At 38.5% G+C, this 22,640-nt stretch overlaps 1 protein-coding gene and 1 long non-coding RNA gene across 2 annotated transcripts in view; both read right to left on the reverse strand.

The window, feature by feature from the left end:
* LOC109373100 (uncharacterized) overlaps positions 1-10,444 on the reverse strand; it is a 62,881-nt gene extending 52,437 nt beyond the window's left edge. Inside the window, exons 1-2 of the mRNA XM_019626708.1 lie at positions 10,396-10,444; positions 9,900-10,025 (exon numbers count right to left, since the gene is read on the reverse strand). Coding sequence (XP_019482253.1) covers positions 9,900-10,025; positions 10,396-10,444 — 175 coding nt within the window. The remainder of the gene's footprint in view (positions 1-9,899; positions 10,026-10,395) is intronic.
* Positions 10,445-11,482: 1,038 nt separating this feature from the next.
* Positions 11,483-12,858, reverse strand: LOC109373134 (uncharacterized). Its single transcript, XR_002122161.1, has 3 exons — positions 12,648-12,858; positions 12,070-12,325; positions 11,483-11,976 (listed from the first exon to the last, which is right to left on the reverse strand). It is a non-coding gene; the product is annotated as an uncharacterized LOC109373134 (long non-coding RNA).
* Positions 12,859-22,640: the final 9,782 nt, after the last annotated feature.

Genomic DNA, 22,640 nt, shown 5'->3' on the forward strand with positions numbered 1-22,640 from the left:
GGCGTATAAGACGACCCCCCACTTGGAGGCATATTTTTCAGGGCCAAAAAATCGTCTTATACGCCGGCAAATACGGTATGAAGAAGAGACAGGCACACAAGTATATATAGAGAGCAAGAAAGTCATAAACTATAAACAGATTGCCAAGCAATATGAAGTCAATTATGAAAATGGAAAGTGAATAGAAGTGCTTTGAAAACATGCCCAATTTCTAAGGTAAATCATTCAATCTCTTTGAAGATTTGCAAATGCTCTAGGGCTTTTATACAGGTTATTTACACAGATAAAGAAATTTGTGATCATATTTTATTCTGTTTTATTCAGAAATGATTTTCTATTCTGTGGAATGTGCAAGGTATGATTATACATTTTGGGAGCAATTAAAGCTCTCCCTCATTATTATGGTGAATTCTTCTAGACAGAACCGTAAACAAACAGCTTAGTCCTCTGTGGGTGACAAGAATATACATGTTTGATTAATGGTTGGCACTGATGACACCTGGAATTGAAACAGTTGGAGCCATACCTCAGGAAATGCTTCAAGGACATGAGGAAGCATCATCTGAAGCAAAACAGATGCTGATAACAGAGAAAAAGTTACATCCAGGATGAAAACTGTGGCTAAAGGAAGTTACTGAATGTAAATAGAAACCAGAGGGCAGAATGCAGAGCAGGAAAAGGGCTAAAAAAGAACAAAAGCAGTGGGTCTGGCAAGCGACACTTGCTCTCAGAATCAGCCTGTCATTCTGCCTCTTTTCGCTGCTCTAGTCTCTCTGGCGGGATCCTCTTCAGTTTCCCCTCTGCCAGGTGGGGGTCCCCTAATCATTCACTCCTTTGCCTCTACTCTTCCCTTATTTAACTGAAGAATCTCTGGCTTGCTCATTTAGGCTTCGTTTCTTTTTTCCTTGCTCTTTTTTTCTTTTCCTTCCTTCGTTTTTCTTTTTTTTTTCTTTTTTCTTGGAGGATGTGACCTATTTTTCTAAAACAAAATTTAAAAAAATTAGTTATGGATTTGTTTTAAAAAACTAGGTATGCCTTTCTGGATAGTGGTATTTATAGTGGTAACATTTTAGTTATTCAAGACTCATTTATGAAGAGGGTCTATTACTGCAAGCCCCATGGGGCCACAACAGTCATAGCAGGATTTTCAAGGTAATAGAGGTCCCAATTCTTCACCAAGACTTACGTTCAGGTGTCTTTATAAGCTTATTCGTATTTAAAGCAAAGCTGATACTGTACTTTTGAGGGTGGAAATTTACCTCACTGAGAACTGAGATTCTGGAATGACTACTTATGAAGAAACTGCTTTATATCTATATCAGTAAAAAAGTTTTTTTTTGCTCTTTTAATATGTTTTCAAACTTATTGCTCTGAAGGAGCTTGGACAGGTATTTCCCAGTTTTCAAAGAAGATTTATATCTAAAGAAAGCAAAAGCACATGGTTCTACTAATGATGGCTGCTGAGGAAACAGACCATACAAAGTTATTTTATATGACTCAGCTAAGCTAGTGATTTGAAGACAGGAAAAAAAGCTTAAAGCAGTTTTCTTCAAAAGTAAAGAGAGAGAAGTGTCCAGATAGATATAAACTATACTCTTAGTAAAAGATACACAATTACAAATATTCGTGTTGCTCCTGAGTGAATAAACAATATAGCTATGATCTCTTGTCACTTGTGAGTAAAAATATATGGCTTCTCTTTACAGTGGAGTTACGGAGAGACTAGACAGTAAGTGTTAGTAAAAAGTCCTTTGTCAACTAGAGGCTTTTTGATAAGAGTTAAAGTTCACAGTAAATAAAGAGTTCTAGAATCAGGGCTGGCCAAGTGGCGCGTTGGTTAAGAACTGGCTTGGGATGCCAGAGGGCCCCGGTTCGGATCCCACATATGAGGCCAGTGACACTGCCTTCTACAGCTAGGATGCTTAACAGCAGCTCAACCTGGAGCTGGGCTGCCATGAGTTGCTGGCCACGGCATAGGCTGCAGCCCCTGTGGCAGTGGGTTGCCATGGGCTACCATGTGTAGCCAGCAGCCAGTGTGAGCGGTCAGCAGCCACTGTGAGCCGCCATCCAGAAGCCGGCAATTGATCTGCCTGGCCCGGGAAGAGCGCAATGATGGTGCCAACTTGGGCCAGTGAAGCAACATCTTCCACAACTAGACTGAAGAACAAAAGGACAGCAACTTGTCTGTTCCCCTTTCCCCAAATCCCCAATTAAAAAAAAATTTAAAAAAAGAAGAGTTCTAGAATCAGTGAGGTGGACAAGCTTCAGAAAGACCCAGAATGACTCAAGATTAGGGTCACTCTGTGCTAATTGATTGATAATAGTGAAGAATTTCCAATTTACATAAGTGCTTTTAGGAAAGTTGCTATCTATATTTTATTATATAAATAATTGAGTTTAAATCATGATTCATTTTCTTAGTTAACCATTGAAGGTCATGTTCACTGAGTGAATTATTATCCACTTGTGACAACATACTTTAACTGTAGTTACTGTACCAAGGGGAGAAAATTACCTTCTGAAAACCCAAACATTAGCTGAATAAAACCCAATGTATTTGTTCAGTCTATTTTTAATACATATTTTATAAAATTTTAAAAATTTATTTTTCAGTTATAGTTGACATAGAGTTGTTATTAACTTAACAAAAATTTATTTGAGTTTATGCCCTAGTCATTGGTGATACAAAAACAAACTGGAAAAACACAGTTTCTTCTCCTATAGAGAAGGAGAGAGAAAATCAAACCACAACTGATTCTTAGAAGAGAAATTCATGAAGAATACATAATTTTTCTGTGGATGGCCAAGATGTAATTAAAAATTTATAAGCATGAGACCAAAGTGGTCAGATTTGCAATTTAGAAAGACATTGCGGGCTACAACGTGGACAACAGATTAGAGGATGACAAGAGTGGAAGCTGGGATATCCTTTGCAGTTTTTCAGGCCCTTGATAATAATAACCTGGCCCAGGGTGGTGATATTAGGTAATGATGGCAATGAAGAGATTCAAGAATATCTGGGAATAAGTCAAGATTATTTGGTAATATTTTAGATGTGAGGCGTAGGGAAAAAGAGATGTCAAGAATGACATTCAGATCTTGGGCACCTGAGTAAACGGTCAATCAAGAACACTTGGTAAGTAGTTGGATCTATAATCTGAGAAGAAAAATATAGACGATGGAGTCACCAGCATCGAGATGGTGCTATGTAGTTCTATCTATGACAGGGATTAATAACCTAATAAACATCACAAGTGCTTTTAATGGTTACTAATGGAAGAAGATGGCAAGTTAATAGGAATTCCCCAGGATTTAAACCAGCTTTTCACTTTTGTTAGTTTCCAAGAAATTTTTTCATAAGAGAATTAATTTTTATAAATTGACTTAAAATGAATTATTTAAAAAATTATAAAATTATGAAAACTGTTAACTTTATTGTACATACCTTACATGGGAATATAAGTTATATTTTAAAAGTACGTTTTTCTTATTTTTTTTCATTTTTTATTTATTTAAACATGACATTTTAAAACAATGCAAATTGTAAGTTGTGGCCAATTTGATTATAACAGGCATTCTAAATAGGAAATCACCAAGTGTTCACACTAAAACTACTTGTAGTCTCCACTAATTGAGGCTCAAGGGAGTTCAATAATAACCAACTATAAGCAGTTCATTTAGTTCAATGAAGGTAGTTTTGACATAGCTGTTTTAACTTGCCCCGATTGAAAACTTGCCTGGACCACTGATGAGCAACTTATAGTTAATGAACTTTCAGATAAAGTGACTTAATCAATTTTAGTTTGTTATTTACAATAAGTCTTTTCCTAACATTTTACTCTAACTTATCTTCAGTTTGCTCATGACTTGCAAATGTTTATCTTTGACCCATATTTATCTTCTGAACTCTAGACAAATTGGGTAGGGTGATATTTCGACATGTGATTTAAAGTTTTTTCCTGAACATTTTCTTATAATGTTTGCTCTGCTACTAATTCAGTCATAATTCATTACCTCAGGGGAAAGATGATGCAATAAAAAGCAGAAGTAAATCTTGGGGCTTTTCAATTTCAACAGTCTATCTCTCAAATGAGTAGAGGGAAGAACTCAGAACATAAAAAATGGATTTGGAAAGATATATGATTAGTCAAAGGGCACAGGCTTTCCATTCTGGAGACTAGATTAATTGTTTCTTGGCTGGGAAAGAAAATGAGTCAGAGAAGCAAAGAAAGCTAAGATATTGATGGCTCTCTAAGGAAGGTCTATGTGCCCTCCACTCTCCTAATCTCCCCACCACACCCAAATCAGGACCAGGTCCCAAGGCAGGGTCTGGAATCCTAAAGCATAGAGAACCTGTTCCCAGGCCATTTCTAGACTTATATTACTGTGTGTCGACTTACTAAAAAACAACATTAATTAAAACAATTAGGTATTGACAAGGATTGACTAATATATATCAATGATATAGAATAGGGAGCCCAAAAAGCATCAATGCTTATACAGATAAGTAACAACACTACCACTGCAAACCAATGAGAAATGGACAGTCTTTGCAATAAAACTACTGGGTCAATTAATATCTTTATTGAAAAAATTGAGAATTTACTCCTACCTCAAAACAAAATATCAATTCTGTGTACATTATTTCTCTAGATGTGAAAGTTAAAACAATAAAGCCTTTAGAAGGTAACATAGGAGGACATCTTCATGACCTTAAACGTAGAGCAAGAAAGGATTTCTTAAATAACATAGAAAAAGCACTAAACACGGAGTGAAGATCCAAGATGGTGCAATAGGTAAACACTAGGTCTACTGCCTCCCAGGGCCACATTAAAATTATAACTATATTATAAAACAATCAACTTCAAGAATCATCTGAAGACTGGCTGAACAGAACCCCTATAACTAAGGATATAAAAAAGAAGCCACAATGAAACTGGTAGGAGGGGCAGAGATGTGAAATGGACTGATCCCAAACCCACAGGTAGATGTTGAGTAATGGGAGGTACATCTCAGTGGTGGAGGCCCCCATGAAGATGGAGCAGTCCCAGCCCCACTCTGTGCTCCCCAGCCCAGGGGTCCAGAGCTGGGAAGAAGTATTCAAAAATAGGCAGTGAAAATCAGTGAGGACTATATCTGCTCATCCTGGTGAGATGGAAGGCTGTAGGAAAACCAGATGCCCTCTTAAAGGACCCTTCAGCAGACTCACTTGCTTGAAAACACTCACCTGGGCTCTGGTGGAGAGGTGGTAACTCAAGAGGCACCAGAGACTTATGAGGGAAAACTGAGTTGTGTGGCTTGGGGCGAGGGCTAGAGGGACAGCTGCCATAGACCCTGTGTGGAGCCTGCCTCACATATAGCCTATAAGAGGGCACCATCTTTCCTGTGTTGAACCCTCTCCTAAAAGACCAAATCTGAGAACACATTGGTCTGGTAAAATCTGGGCATGTGCACCACCTTAGTGACATCCTGGGTCCTTGGCCCACTCAGCTAGTGCTGCATTGCCAGGGGCACTCTTAGCTCTTGGATGACTAGTCCTGCCCCACAAGCTGCTGAAACCTTTTATAGCAGCCAGTGGCCCATGGTGGCCTAGAAAACTTTCGGTGGCAGACAGTCATCCACAGCTGGCACAGCAGTCTCTCTTGGGAGGTTCTCCAGGATTTGCAGGCCTGAGGAGAGTGGTGGCTGGCCATAGCATTCTCCAGGAATTTTGCAGAATGATCACAAAATTAGCACTGACACAAGAATTAAATCTGTATTAACTTCGTAAAAACCATAGGCCATGCCCTGCCCAGCTAATGCTACATCGCCAGAAGCACTCTCAACACTAGGTCAACCAGCCCAGCCCATACACCTAAAGAGGTTTTTTCAGCGGCTGAGCCTTATAGGCAGCAGGCAGGTAGCAAGAGGCCTAGGAAGGCCCTGGGACTTTTGCTAAGCTGTCCCAGGCCCAATAGTAGTGGCAGCTGGTCTCAGTTCAAAGTGTGGCCACTGCCACACACCTCCAGGTACAGCACAGCAAGCAACCAACCACACACAGCTTTGTGGCTCCCACAAGGTAGCCCTGGGCCAGTCACAGGCAAGACTGAAATTGGCCTTGGAGCTCCTCCCAAGGGACACCAGAAACAACACACCCAGAGGCCAGCTTCAGACCACATGGGAGCACTACCTGATTAGCCCCACAAGTGGCACACTCAAACCCAAAGGGTGGTCTCAATGGGCACAAGAGCCTGCTGGGCGAATCCCCCTCTGAGGTTACAGCCTCCATACAGAAGCTCATAAACTGTAGGCATAGCCAGTCATCCTGAAAGTCAATCCCACCCACTGACATGCCAAAAGCCATCGAGGCTCAACTACGACAGGAGAACTTACACAACAAACACAAGGGACACTCCTGGAACACACGCACAGGTGATCTGGGAGACTTGACACTGGGCCACACAGGACACTTACTATATAAGGCCACCCAGCAAAGACTGAGAGATATAGAAGCAAACACAGAGAGGCAACCAGAATGAGGAAACGAAGAAATATGTCCCAAATAAAAGAATAGGAGAAAACTCCAGAAAAAGAACTAAATGAAATGGAGGCAACCGACCTACCAGATACAGAGTTTAAAACACTGATTATAAAAATGCTTAAGGAACTTAATGAGAATTTCAACAAAGAGTTAGTAAGTATAAAGAAAGACATAACAAAGAGCCAGTCAAAAATGAAGAATAAAATAACTGAGATGAAGAATACACTAGAAGGAATCAACAGCAGATTAGATGAAGCAGAGGGTTGAATCAGCGATTTAGAAGACAAACTAGCAGAAAACACTGATTGAAACAACAAAAAGAAAAAAGAATTAAAAAAATGATAATTTAACTACCCTAGCGGTAATCCCGAGTGTGGCTCAGGGTTAATTTCCACTGATGCAGAATCTTTGAAGATATGCTGATCATTCTCAGTAGTGAAGGCTGACTTTGCAGGTTCAGGGACAGAAGTAACTATTCCAACTCTGTAATGGACAAATCTTAAAGCCACATGGAAAGAGAATTTAGAAAAGGGAAGCTTAATTTTCTGAGATCCAGGAATTCTACATGATTTCTTGAGTAACAGAACCATTGTAGCTCTATTGTAATATTTTTGGAAAAAGAATTTAAAAACAGCATCTTTCCCAGATGGCTTAAATTTGAATTCTGGTGAAAGAAATTTCATAAAAATCAATTAAATTAAGTCAGGATTTTTTAGTGCTATATTGGAAGTCCTCATCAGTATGATAAAGCAAAAGAAAGAGAGATAGATGAGAGAGAGAGAGAGAGAGAGAGAGAGAGAGAGAGAGAGAGAGAAAGAAAGAAAGGAAGATTAGAATTCAGGTGGTATGATTTTATACTAATCTATTACTAAATTAGTAAAATCGATATGTGAGTTTTACAAGGTTGGTGGACACAAAGTCAGTATCAGCAAAAAATTAATTATATTTCTAATATTGGCAGCAAACACCTAAATTTGAAGAAACAGTACTTTCATAAGAGCATGAAAACATGAATACCTAGGAATAAATCTCACAAATTATGTTGAAGACCTCTACCCATAAAACTATAATCATCACTGAAATAAATTAACAAAGGTCAAAATCAATGAGGGAATATAAATCTGAAGGAAATGAAATCACTCCCATGTTCATTGCAGCATTGTTTACAATAACCAAGACATTGAAACAACCTAAGAGTTTGTCGATAGATAAATGAATACAGAAGAAGCTGTGAGATACATACATATATATATATATATATATATATATATATATATATATATAATGGAATATTATTCAGCCATAAAATGAACATCTTTCCATTTGTGATAACATGGATGAAATGAAATTTAAGGGCATTATGCTAAGTGAAACAAGTAAGACAGAGAAAGACAAAAACTGCACGATCTTTCTTATACGTGGAATCTAAAGAAACTGAACTCATAGAAACAGAAAGTACATTGGTAGTTGCCAGTTCAGGAATGGGGGGTGGGAGGAGGAATGGGTGAAGGTGATTAAAGAGCACACATTTCCAGTTATAAGATGAATCAGTTCTGAGAATCTAACGTGCAGTATGATGACTACAGTTGACGACACTGTATTGTATACTTGGAAGTTGCTAAGAGAGTAGATCTTAAAAGTTGTCACACCACAAACACACACACACACACACACACACACACAACTCACAAAGGTGACTGTGAGGTGATGGATGTGTTAACTAACATTATTCTGGTAATCATTTTCAATATATATGCACAATAGATCAAAACATCATGCTGTACACCTTAAACTTAAACAATGTTATATGTTAATTATATCTCAATAAACTTGGAAAAACTAGATTTGTCCCCTAAAGATTTGAAATAGTTACTTCTGTCCCTGACCTGCAAAGTCAGCCTTCACTATAGGGAATGATTAGATTCAGAGGGTTTCAAAGAATCTGTATCAATAGCTGCTGCGGCGTTGCTTACTAGAAGATGTCCTTACCCACAGTGTTTGTGATAAGTGTGCCCAATTGAAAGGAAAAGTCTGAGAAGCAGCAAAAGGCCCTTTGTAGAGTGTGTCAAGGACTTTGGAGGATTTGTGGCTGCATCATTAGTTGCTAGACATGTTTGAATGCCCGTCTATCACACTCTCAGCTAGCTGCAAGCATTTCCTTCAGAAAGTTCTTCCCCATTGCTGACTGACTCCAAGTACACTTGGCTGTCTGTGTAATGCTATCGCGTCTAATTTTTCTTTCTGCTTATTTGTCAAGCTGCTTCGAAGTTTCTGTAAAATGTTTTCTGACTCTCCATCCGTACTTTTGGTACATGATACTCAGAGCGTGCAGTGAAATGTAAAAATGTTTGGTATCTGTAAGTCTTGAGGAAGCTAATGGGGGGGATTAACTGACAATTCCAAATGTAAATTTTGAGCCCAATTCTAAGTGGGACATTTTGCTTTTTGGAAATTTCTGGGTTTTCTTCATTATTGTATTTTCATTTTATTTAATGTTTGTCTTTTACTCTAAGCAAATTAATAATGTGGTGGGATCCTCCCAGGAAGAAGACTCCACACAGAAAACACAGGGTCCTCCCAGGAAGAAAGGACTCCGCACAGAAAACACACTCGTACATACTCCACCAACATCAAACATGGCATGTGAAACCACACCCACCAGGGATACTGTTAACCATCTCGGTGGGAGGTCTGGCTCTAAAAAGCCAACTGTCTTCTGCTCTCACTGACTGTTTCATATATCAGCATAAGCCAAGATAATTTGGGTTTCTATTTTCAGTGTATAATTTGGTTCCTTGAGATGATGTTGAACTGTTTATATAACAAACCTCTAGACATTAAATCAATACAAACTTTCAGTGGTTGTTGTTGCTATTATTAATGCTGAAAAAACACATTGTACACTGAATTTTGAAAACTATCATTCTATGCCAACAATCAAGTAACAACATCAAACAATATTCCCTGACCTCATATTTTTATCATGGTGTTATCTCAGGATATAGCATGAAATGTGCACAAAATGCTTTCCCTCTGGGGTTTACACCTGATGGAGGTTTCCAGGGAACCCGTTAGGATGGTATTCCATTGGCCAACGTGCAGGACATACCAGAAGACATTTGCAGGAAGCACACTTGAAGTACACAAGCTAATTCGTAGATCAGAGATATATGAAGTGTGGCAACTCTGAATACAGTGGAGTATCTATTTGTCTTTACTTTTCCTAGGGAAGGTGGGAGGGGTATGTGAAAGAGGGTGGTTACTGAAAGGACTGCCAACCATATAATAAAAAGTAACTTTTAAGAAGTTTACCTTCTTTTCCCCACTAAAATCAATCACCTGGGTATTTATTCAGGAGATACAAAGGAAGATCTTTTACCACCTTGTGGTCCCTGAGAAGTGCTGACAGCATGGAACAAAGCAGAACGTGGATCAGCCTTAGGGATCCGAGCAGAACACAAGGCCAGCTGCCTCCTGAGCACAGCATTGCAGTTCCCAGGTGTCACTCACCTCAGCAGCTAGGGCAGAAAAAACGAGATTTGCTCCCACGCACATGTGCATAATAAAGAAAGTCAACTCAGAAAATTACTGTTTGTTTTTGCTCTTCTGTTTCCATTCTTACTCCCAGGCCAATATGACCTGGGAATTGCAGATTGCATAAAAATTGAAATAGTCTTGAGAAAAAAACAAACACGCTCCTCAACTTTCCCTGGGCCCATGTTCTTTCATAATCTTCTTAGATAACGCTCCTTATACCTGAAACATCTCTCTGCTTCTCTGCCCCTCAACCTTGTTTATTCACATCAGTCAAGGCATATAGTAGACACGTAAAACTTAATTCTAAGTCATGTTCTTTATCACTTTTTGCATCCTACACATGACACATTTCCTCTGCTCTCTCACCAGGAGGTACTCCACTCTCATGCCCGTTAGACACCCAGATGCAGTTCTGCCCTAAACTGCTAAAGCAGCTTCATATCTGTAGCCACCATTCCCTTCGGTCTGTCCTCTGGAAACTACCAGACTTATGTTTGCAGAATGCAAAGCAGATTATGTTGTTTCTTTAACTGAACATTGTATCTGGTTCTACAAAGAATACACTAGCGTTAGCAAACCTGGAGTAGGGGGATAAAGAGATGCATGGACGGCCTTCACAGAGGTCTATGCACCCTCTGGTACTGTACTCAATGAGTTGCTTTATGAGCATTGAGTGTCTTTTTTCAGAAGATCGTCAAGAGATTTCAACAGATTCTCAAAAGAGTTTGTGCTGTGATGTGGCCTACTCCCGCCCCCTAAAATATAAAAACTCTGAAACTTATCAGGGTGTCAGTTAAGGCCCTTGGCAGTCCAGTCAACGATAGCAGTGTAGAGCATGAGAAGTGGAATAATAGGATACTGAGGATATTGTTCCATTTTAGTCAGGCAGTCCTGGGTTTTAATTCTGGTTTGATTATCTGGCTGGCTGGTCTTGGAAATGCAGTCTTTCTAAGCTTTATTTGGCCTGTCTGGTAAATGGGATAATATTTCTCTTCTCACAGCACTGTTTTAGATATTAAATTTAATAATAAGAAACAGTAACTGGGATATAATAGACACTCAGTAGATTGTAGCTTCCTGGCTATAATTAAGTCTTTGGACATCCAAAGAATATTTGTAAAAACACTACCCTAAACCTACTTAGTAATAAATCCCTCATTTATCAGTTAGAGTTATTTATTTATTTATTTATCTTAAAAAGATTTTTATTAAAATATAGCTAACATACAACATTATATTAGTTTCAGGTGTATACCATAGTCATTAAACATTTATATACTTAATGGAGCAGTCACCATGATAAGTCCAGCAACCATTTGACACTGTACTAAATGCTATCACGATATTATTGACTATATTCCTTATGCTGTACATTACACTCCTATGACTATTTTGTAACTACCAATTTGTATTTCTTAATCCCTTCACCTTTTTCACCTGCCCCCAAATCCCTCTTCCATCTATAACTCTAGTACCCATCTTATACTATGCACAGTTATTACATCAGATGGAGTTATTTTTGTTTCAAGTTATAAAAAGTCCACATCAAATTGGCTACATTATGTAAGAGCATATATTAGCTCCTGTAGTTCAGAGGTACAGTACGCTTCAGGCACAATTTGTTCAGAACTCTACCTATTGTATAATTTTTTATTATGCTCTCAGCTCTGTCCTTCTCGGCTTCTTCTTCAAGCTGGTTTTCCTCATGGTGACAAAGTGACTGCAGCAAGTCCAGCCCCCACAACTGCAGGTCACACCATCAAGAACAAGGAGAGCATGTGTCTCCTGGAATTCGCAGCCAAAGTCTGAGATTCCCTCTGCCTTGACTGAGATTTCCCTCACATATCCACACCTGGAGCCAACCTCCACAGCTGAGGTTACATCTTTAGTCGTAAGCACCTCTTGAGTCACTTGCATCCCTAAACGGAATCAGGGCCACAATGAAGGGCAATATTTAAAATATTCATCAATCAAGATGACACAGGCAACAACTAATCTGAACACATACCAACCTAGTCAGAACAGACGCTGGATGGAAACAGCCAGTATTCCTCAGCTGTTGCTGGAAACCGAGTCTCAGCTCACCTATGGGAATGGTGAAGGTGAGAACCGTTTGCTGTGGTGGAAATTCTCTGGGATTTGCTGGGCCTACCTGCTCAAGAATGAGCTAATTTTTTGTTCTTCAGATCAACCTTTGTAGTTAGAAAATCAGGATTCGACTCGGGCTACCTCCTTTATTTGAGCTTCACCTTGAAAACCTCCATCGAGCTGAAAAAAATCATTGGGGAGAAAAAATAACACTGATTCTGATTTTAAAAATGTTTATTAAAAAACCTATTTCAAAAACATTGGCTTAGTAATTTACACCAGTCACACACAGAAACACTTAGAAATGCATTACTTGATCCGAAATCATTTTCAAGCCATTTCCAAAAGTTTAACAATCCTGAATTAATTTTTATTCTACAGTGGGAAGACCTATTAACAAACAGTTTGCTATTCTCTAGTTTTGTTTCGTATTAAATTATTTATAAATCACTTCTCAAACCCAACCCAAGAATCCAAGCTGTATCACAAGACAAAGCCTTACATTATGAAGAAACATAACTGGGCGACTTTGTTTCTCCTTTGCCTCCCAGTTCTGCTTTCCTCAGCGGTGGGTCTGGGAGCTCTCCAGATGCCAACGGGGTGGGGGAGTGGTAACACGGCCTTGGCGTGTGAACCTCAGCACAGATTCTTCAAGGGGACGTCAAAGTAATAATGTGAGTAGGCTGGAATGTGGGGAGACTGGCTGCTGCTCTTTAATTGCATGTAGTATTTTCTTTTGAAAAATCAAATTAAAAAGAGAACAAACTGATGGTTGCCAGAAGGGAGGGGTTTGGGGAGCTGGGTGAAAAGGTGAAACGATTTAGAAATACAAATTGGTCGTTACAAAATAGTCACGAGGATGTGAAGTACAGGCTAAGAATATAGTCAATAATGTTGCAACAACTGTGTATAGTGCCAGGTGGGTAGAAGAGTAATCAGGGGAATCAGTGCATAAATTACATAAATGCCTAACCGCCATGCTGTACCCCTGAAATTAATGTAAAATAATATTGAATGTCAACTGTAACTGAAAAAACGCAATAAATAATTTTAAAAAGAGAGAATTTGTGTCCAGATTAGCTGCTTTGGAAACCCTTGGTTCATTTGAAAACATGAAAGTGTGTTAACTTCTCCTCGAGGTGAGCGTGAATCTGTTACTGTTGTGCTTTGGGCCAAAGGATGCAGTTACCCTGGAGGAGCTCCAGGAGAAGAATGACTTATTTTAGAATTTCACATTAAATACAGTAGGGGTACATGGCATCGTCTCATTTCACCCATTCATTCATTCACTTACTCATTTCATTCAGCAAATGTCCTTGAGCACCTCCTGAGGGTACAGAATACAGCCAAATAGACTAAGTCCTTGCTCTCTGTATCCCAGTGCAAGGTAGATACAAAAAATAAAATTAAAAATCTCAAACAAAGAAACACAAAATACATCAGGTGGTGGCAAGGGGGATGAAAAAAACATCAACAGAGTTCATGAAGAGAGGGAGTGATGGGGTGGTTAGGTTAGGTGCTATGTGTAGGGGGTCAGGGAAGGCCTCAAATTTGAGTAAAATCCTGAATGAAACTTGAGAACAAGCCCTGGGATACTGGGGCTAGAGCTTTCCAGGCCACAAGAACAGATGGCATGACCAACTTTCACAGACCAGCCTGCCAGCAACCCTGCGATGGGGGATAGGACGGGAAATTTACCCTCCAATTGAGTCATGAGGAAACTGGGACTCAGAGAGCTGTGTGGCAGACCCAGGAACAAAGCCCATCCCTTCAAATTCCTAGTCCTTTATTCTAGAAAGAACAAGTGGAAGGCAAGTGCCCTGTGCACCTTCTGAGCTTTTCAGACTTGCTTGTTGATTGAGACACTTTCTTCAAATGAAATTTGGTGTGGAATCTCAATCTGTGAAATTGATTAAAATGGAACTTCTCTGTAAAAAGCGGGCAAGGGGACTTCCCATGCCTCACCTCCAGAGCTTGCCGGGCCCCAGAGGCCTTTCCCCCAGGAACCTCTGCAGCTCTCATGAGTTCCTTGCTCTTCATGCTCTGTTCCATATATACCCACCAAGCCTTGGTGAGGGAAGGAGTGGGGAAAGCAGGTACTGAAGTGTGCAGAAGGGAACACAAAGAAACAAGGAAGGTTATGACAAGTCAGTCATCTCCCCCTGGTTATAGACCTGCAAAACCAGCCTTTGACTTCTTTCAAGAGCCAATTCAAAATTTTTTTTCATTTATGAGGGGAGGACACACTGGATATCTATTGCTCCACAACAAATTATTCCCCAAATTTAGTGGTTTAAAAGAACAAATATTTATTATCCCTCAGTTTCTGTGAGTCAGGAATCAGAGTGCAGCCTAGCTGGATCCTCTGGCTTGTGGCCACCAGGAGGCTATAATCAAGATGTTGTCACATCATTTGGGCTGCAGTCATCTCGGGGCTCAGCTGGAGGGGTGCACGCTTCCAAGCTCACTCATGTGGTTGTGCTAAGATTACACTTTTTATGGGTTGTTGAACTGAAAGCCTCAGTTTTTCTTGCTAGTTATTGGCTGGGGACCTTCAATATCTTGTCACCTGGGTCACTTCCTATGGCGGCTCACTCCACAGGACAGCTGGTTGCATTCAGTAATGAAGGCTGGCTTTGCAGTGCAGGGACAAAGGTAATTATTTCAAAGTAAAGGCCCACATTTTCTGCCAAGAGCCTCCTTGGGCAGCAAACAGGAAGTAAGGGTTGACTGACCAGAGTAAGCTTTTATAAATCACAAAAACACTCAAGTTCAAACCTTCCTTTCACATATGAATATGCTTTGCCTGCATCTAATATTTCAAGACATTGGTGGAGAACAAGTTCTGAGTAAACACACCAAGTGGATTCTTATCTCTGGGGTCATTAATGAGTTTTAGCTTCCCAGCACCTCTTAAGATCTTATGACAATTGAAATCTCTTGAGTAGAGAGGAATGATTTTAAACAAATAATCCAAGATTACTGCCAACATTCCATAAAAGACATCACAGATTTCTACATCGGTAGATGTGCTTGCTTCAGTATTCTATATGCTAATCTTCCACAGCAAAACTTCACAGCTCAGCATAGACACAGTCTACCGAACCTTATATATATCCTCTCTTGCTGGGGGCACATTCCAAAGGGCCAGGCATCTGCGGGAAAGGAACCAGAAACTCTGCACTCTTTCTTAGGTCTTTTTTTCTAATGTCTTACCATACACTGACTGCAAGCAGCTTCCCTGCAACGGAAAATCAGGGGTTGAGTATCCAGGAGGAGAAAACCTTGTAATTCAAGGGGGGTGGTTTAAGCTGTGAGTAGCGTACCATAAGCATTTTTAGGCAATTTCACATCACCTTCCTTTGATTTCTCCTCTCTGAAATAGGATAAATAATAAGAAATGGCTTCTACTCATGAACACTCCACTGTTAAAATAAAAGCTTAGGGCTATAGGGGATGTTTGTCCAACCCCCTTCAAAGGTGAAGGAGGACAAAAGGTACAAACTTCCAGTTATAAAATAAATAAGTCCTGTAGATGGGATGTACAACATGGTGATTATAGCTAATAATGCTGTCTTACATATTTGAAAGTTGCTAAGGCATTAGATCTTAAAAGTTCTCATTCTAAGATTATATTTTACAGCTACATATGGTGATGGATGTTAACTAGACTTATTGTGGTGATAATTTTGCAACATATGCAAATATTGAATCATTATGTTGTACACCTGAAACCAAATTAATGTAATATGTCAATTATACTTCAATAAAAAAAGAACTTAATTAGCTCCAACTTATATGTTTATATGTATTCCATTTTTGTAGTAACTCCAGAAATTAAAGTAGAAAGCAAAATCAATATGGAGGGTTGTGGTGGAGGTTCACTCTGGGGCATTTGATATTTGGCCTCAATTACTTCTTAGATTCATACAACATGAAATGGCTGCTAAACACTGTAGATGTTAAGTACTGTTGACTAGAGATAGTATTTCAAAGCACTCATACATGTTTGTTAAATTTTCTCTTACAGCTAAATAAACCATTTGGTTTTTTGGAGGGGGGATGAAAGCAAGTAGAATATGTTTGTAATATCTATACATGATATCCCAAGGATCTAGTACTACAAATGTATGAAAACTTTTAAGATCTACAATCTTAGTAACTTTTAAATGTACAAAACAGTGTTGTTAACTATAGTTGAAGCATTAAAGTTATAGCAGCACATGGTTCAGATTGGCCTGACCCCAAACAAGCTTTGATAACTTCCCTACAAAGAACTTTTTAGGATAACAACAGAAAAGACCCTATTTATTATCATCAAATTAAAAATTATGAGGTGATATTTTAAAAAATACCCTTAGTTATAGCATTTTCTTGAAGAGAAATAGCTCTCAGATGTGAAGGCTGAGAGAAAATAAGTCAGCATACTAAGACCATATGATTTCACTGATATGTGGGATATAAAACTGAAAATAACAAAAGAACAAGACACACAGATGAAGAAACAAAATCTCATAGACATAGACAATAGCTTAGTGGTTACCAGAAGGTAAAAGGGTAAGGGGGGTGGTAGATGAGGGTAAAGGGAATCAAATATATGGTGATGGAAAGAGAACTGACTCTGGGTGGTGAACACACAATGTGATATATAGATGAGGTATTACAGAATTCTACACCTGAAACCTATGTAACTTTGCTAACAATTGTCACCCCAATAAACTTCCATTAAAAAAAAAAGTTAGCCCTCAAATAACTCACCAAAGGATTATACTACTTTTAAAGGTTTCCCTGAAAGTATCTGCTTTCCATTATACCATTCCTGTGAGCAGGGAGTGATTGCATAAGTACCATCATGCTACAGGGGAGGAAAGCAGCAGGCATTTGGGAAATCTGGCTTTCTTGTGCGTAACGTTAGGGGCTAGAAGCACTTTGAAGTTAGTTCTTTTTCTACCTCCTTGACGATCCTTAAATTTTTTAAAAGAGACAAAGTTTATTTACTCAATAATTGAAATGAAGGCTTAAAATGCAAATACACTTACTGACTTCCAGTTAAAATAAAGTGTCGATGACTGATGTGGACATTTTCTGAATAGATTTTGATAGGAGACAGAAGAATGGGGAAGCATGTTGGTGCCATAAAATAGGTTCAATATTAGAAAAGGGAGGTTGGGCCGGCCGAGTGGCTCAGTTGGTTAAGAGCTCGCTCAAGAGTTTGAGCTCTGTGCAACAGCGATTCGAGTCCAGCCCGAGCTGAGCAGCTGCTGAGCTGCCAACAGGTAGCAGGATGGCTCAGAAAAAAAAAAAAAAAAAAAAAAAAAAAAAGAAAAGGGAGGTTGTTGACCTCAAAAACAAATGTCAGCAAAATAATTGTGGCCAGCACAACCCCTGATTAAATCTGAAGATAAAGCCATAAATGTTCCCTTAAAATTAAACTCTTTGTTGGAAAATAAATTTTTTTCTTTGGATTTTCTTAGGGTTTCCTTCCACTCTATTATTTTAAATCTACGTTATGGGGAATAAAAAAATATTGTTATGACTCATCAAAGAAAGTTCATCTCTTTTACTTCTGTTTTTGGCAGAGATGAGAGAACTTTAATAACACAAATATTTTCATTGCATTACTGAAAGCAACAGGCAGAAATGACAAGTCATAAATGTTTGTTTACTCAATTAGTGAATAAATGAATGGATGGATGAATAAAAGAAAGAGGAAGGAGGAAGCAAGAAATATATAGTTGTGAAAGCCACAGCTTTCCACATAGACAGTCACAGAAAGAGGGCATTAATTTTCAGGAAGGAATTGGCACACAAAGGCTAAATGTAAGCATTATTTATTTCATAGTTTTCTTTGGAGCAATGGTGGTTTACACTGGCATAGAGGGTTTGACTTGTGCTGATAGTTTTCCAGTTTCCAGATCAAGTCTAGAAATAATTTTCCATTTAACCCAATGAACAAATAGTGGATGATTAAGAGGGTGCCAAAACTTAGGCACTGAGCTACAGCCACATTTTCAAAGGTCACCTATTATTTTTTGATTGACAAGTTAATTTATCTTTTCTTAATTCCTATCCTCCTTGACCTTTTTGTAAGAAGTGATACTCTTCACTACCCCATCATGAAGACACCTCCTGTAGTTTCTGCATCACTTTTCTCTTCTGCTCTTTTTCCATTTAGAGCTTCTCTTTCTAAACTGTCCCCTAATGATACGTATTGCTTTAGTTTCAATCTTCTCTCCTGCTCTCTTCCATCCCTTGGGGCTTCCATTGGCTCCAACCTCTTCAGTAAATTCCTCTAGATTAAAGGCTATATTTTATATCCTTGTTCTGCCTCCTGAATTCCTAGCCCACATTTCTAACACTGGGATGAATATTTCTGCCTGGAGATTACACTGGTGACTCACATTTAATAATGAAATTTATTATTTTCTATGAATTGGCTATTCTATTTGACTTCCTTTGTTTTTTTTTAACTGTTGCTTCCAGAAGATATGCTTGTGAGTAGTAGAATGAGTTGTATCAAGAATGATCAGAAAATAGAAATAAAACTGATGCTCGGGTTAATCCCCAAACAGGTAGAGACAGGAAGTCTGGATAAACCACATCCTATATCCTTGTGATACTGGGAGTTCTAGAAGATGCTCAGCTTTACAGTTTTGTTTTGCTTAGATATTTATATTGTTTTGGTGGGGTTTTTTTTTGTTATGAAAAAATGATCACGTTGAGGGCACAGGCAGTAAGATAAAGGTTCTGTCACAGGAATTAAAGTAAAAGACATCAGGGTTTAAGTCAAGGCAGGTTACCTACCTTCTCTGAAGGCCACTCTCCTCATCAGATAAAAATAATGGTGCTACACTTAACTTGAAGTGTTTTGTAGGGATTAAAAATAATACACACCAAACATTTGACACAATTAGCTCAATGTGTACTAATTATTAACATTACAGCCATCACTTGATTTTCCTGGTTTGAATCTGAGTTGTTTTTAGTTGTTTTCTTTAACCAATAGTTCATGTCTAATTGGACATTAACTGTTAGCTCCACAGTCCACTTTGTATATTTTCATGGCCTCCATCTTAAGGCAGGTCTAAAAATGTTCTAGAAGAAGCCTTCAAGGGGTACAGCTACCCAAAGATTTTCTTTCAGTGGCACAACTCAGGTTATAATGATCCCCTACCCAAATGCATTGTCGTAGCTTACCTCTACTTTCCGGATATGATACGTTATTCTCAGCGTGGCACAGAAAGCCATGTACAATGTGGCCACATCGTAATTTTCCAGTCTAGCATAACTTGTCAACTCTTTGTTTTATGACCTGTCTTTACTTGCTTCTATCTCTATGCCTTTCATCATATTTTTCCCCTCCTGCCAATACCTTTTCCCTTCTTCTTTAGCTCTCCAATCCTAAATGATTTGTAAGTCTTAGCTTAAATTACTTCTTCAGAAACCTTTAGCAAATCCCTCTAGTTCACCAGTCTCTGACCCTGAATGTAGCACTTACTGTCTAAAGCATTGAGTTGGCTATTAGTTATGTACATAAGCTTTGTCAGTTTGTAGCTTATATTGTTAATTAATGATCCTACCATCATTTGTGTCTGTCATGCCAACTATTTTAAGCCACCAGCATTGTTGATTCTTTCTTTGATTTAGGGACCAGTGAAGAACATACTCTAAACTGTGGCGTTAATATTAAACTTGTGCATTTGTCATTCATTAAATATATAAAACCTTGGATTGCAAGTAACTTGGTTTGCGAGTGTTCTGCAAGACAAGCAAACACTTCTAATATATTTTAACATGGTAAACAAGTGATGTCTTGCAATACGAGTAGTTTGTTTCCAGAACAAATTATGCTTACAAACCAAGTTATCACTCTATGTCTATTTTAACAACCTAACATTACTGGCATATCATTGGCTGTGGAATATAAAATGAATCAGACGCAGGCTCAAGAGCTTAAGTCTAATGAGAAATATAGACAGGCAAATAATTAAAAGGCTGCAGAAATCCTACAAATGGCATATGCATAACACCTATAGTACCACAGAGATAAGATGCTTAAGTTTGCTTTGGTACAAGGGAAGGCAAGGGAAATCTCAGAGTAATACTTGAGTTGCAATGAAAGGATGAACATGGTTTTCTCTATATTGGGAGGCAGTCCGGAGAGCTTTACAGAAATAGGAAACAAGAAAAACATGCAAAGACAGGGATCCATGAGAAAATTTTGTATGAGTGATGCATGCATAAGGTATGTCGTAGTGGGACCCAGATATAAGACTGAAAAGAAGGGCCCTAAAACCAAATCATGAAGAAAGCACATGCTAAGAGGTTAGGTCATTATCTAGAAGGCAGCAGTTCAGAGGAAGAAAACAATGAAGGGTCTTAGACAGTGCAGGGAAATGATTAACCTGTGTTTTAGGAAAATCATGGAGAAAGGAGGTTGTGAGAGAGCCTGACAACAAGAAACTTGATAGAAATCATTTTTAATAGTCCAAAATGAGACTGCAGCATTGATAGTACAAAGCAGCCATCAGATTTGAGAGATATTTAGTGGCAGATTAAATCTGGGGATAGTTGGCTATAGGTGAGGCTGTGGGGAAATTCAAATTGATTAGTCTAGTGTTTGTTTTGTAATATGCTGCTTTTTAAGTTCTCTTAAAAGGCTATATGTAAATAGAGAAGCCAAAGCCATCTGGGTGTAAAAAGTCCTTCATGTCCTTCATGCTTTTTTCACATCAGTTCTTGGCAACAACAGGAAGCAATTATCAGTTAGGGAAAATTTATTAAACATAAAAAGTTTATGAGAGTGACTTAGTATATATAGTAATTTATGTCAATATTATATTCTGGTAGTTCCAATTTTCAGTTCCCCATTTTTAATTGAGACCAAAGAATTTTATGGAAAGTAAACTTTTGGGAAAACTTTGCTTTACTATCATCACACGAGTATACATTCTTACAGTATTATTTTGAGGTTCATTCAATTATTCTTAGGGGAAGACCATTTAAGCAATAATCCATGAGTAATTCCTCATGCTAAGTAGAAAAAATATGTCAGATTTAGTATTTCAGATGCTATGGAAGTTGGGAGAGTTTTAGTTTGCTTAGTATTAGAACTAATAACCAAACAATTTAAAACTTGGGAAGGGGTAAAGGAATTGTCTAGTTCTGCCCTTTTATTTAAGAAATGAGGAAACTGAAAATTATGGATAAACAGGGTTAAATCTGGGTTTAAAACCACTGTTTAATCCAGTGAAAGTTTCTTAACTGTCAATGTGGCATTGTTAAAAGGGAAAACTATTTTAAATCCAAAGAAATATATTTCAGTTCCAGCTCTGATACTAGGTCAAGGGCAAACCATTTAAACATTGTGATGCCCAGTTTCCTTATCTGTAAGACAGGGAGCATATGTTTTATTTCACAGGATTGTCATGAGGAACAAATACAATGATGTATGTGAGAACTCTGTGTAAAGTATAAAACATTAAAAAAATAACATTATATTTGTAGATTAAAATTTCAGCTACAATTTAATGAAACAACTTAGCATTTATCGAGCAGCTGCTCTATGCCAGGATCTTTTTTGTATTCTATTTCATTTCATTCTTACATCAACCCTTGAGTAGATGCTATTTTTCCATGTTATAGATAAAAAGACAAGGAAGCGCAGAGAGATGAAGCTATCTTCTCTATCTAGATCACACAGAAAGCAAATAGGGGAACCAGGACTTTATTCTACATCTGTTTGGTAATGACTCTACAAACGTACTTTATGCTACTACATAAGGTTTGTGGCAGTCATAACAAAGAAAACCACTCCCGCACGTGGGATAGCTTGCATGAAGAAGAATGAGGGTGAGAGATGGACTAGAATGCTGACATGGCTTCTACTGCAGGCAATAACAGATAATCCAGGTGAGTCAGGATTATATAGCAAAAGGTTTTATAATTCATGGTCAGAAGCAGGGTTAGATGAAGATTCAAAGGCACCCAGGAAGGATGATAAGGATGGTGGGTTAATAATTGGTACCCCTTCAAACTTTTATTCTTTAAATATTTGTTCAATGATTTAAAGTCCTGCAGTTGAGAGCTGTGTGGAGAAGGGAGAAAGAAAACCCCAGGTATTGAGGCTATATCTATCTTCTCTTGCCAAGAAAAAATGGAAAGTGGACCTCAAGTTTACACGCTTCTTTTAGCAAAAGAAAAACACTGAAATTAGCCAGAGAAATTTACAATAGATTGAGCTAATTTGAGGTGTAAGGGTGTGTGGGTGTGGGATGGGGAGGAAAGGTGTCTTGAGTTCTCTTTTTCTACTTTATTTTATTTTTTAAAAATATTTTTATTGGGGAGTTGGGGGAAGGGGAACAGACAAGTTGCTGTCTTTTTGTTCTTCAGTCTAGCTGTGGAGGACGTTGCTTCACTGGCCCAAGTTGGCACCATCATTGTGCTCTTCCCGGGCGAGGCAGATCAGTCGCCGGCTTCTGGACGGCTGCTCACT

Source organism: Hipposideros armiger, unplaced genomic scaffold (assembly GCF_001890085.2).
Source record: "Hipposideros armiger isolate ML-2016 unplaced genomic scaffold, ASM189008v1 scaffold_16, whole genome shotgun sequence".
NCBI classification, from domain to species: domain Eukaryota; kingdom Metazoa; phylum Chordata; class Mammalia; order Chiroptera; family Hipposideridae; genus Hipposideros; species Hipposideros armiger.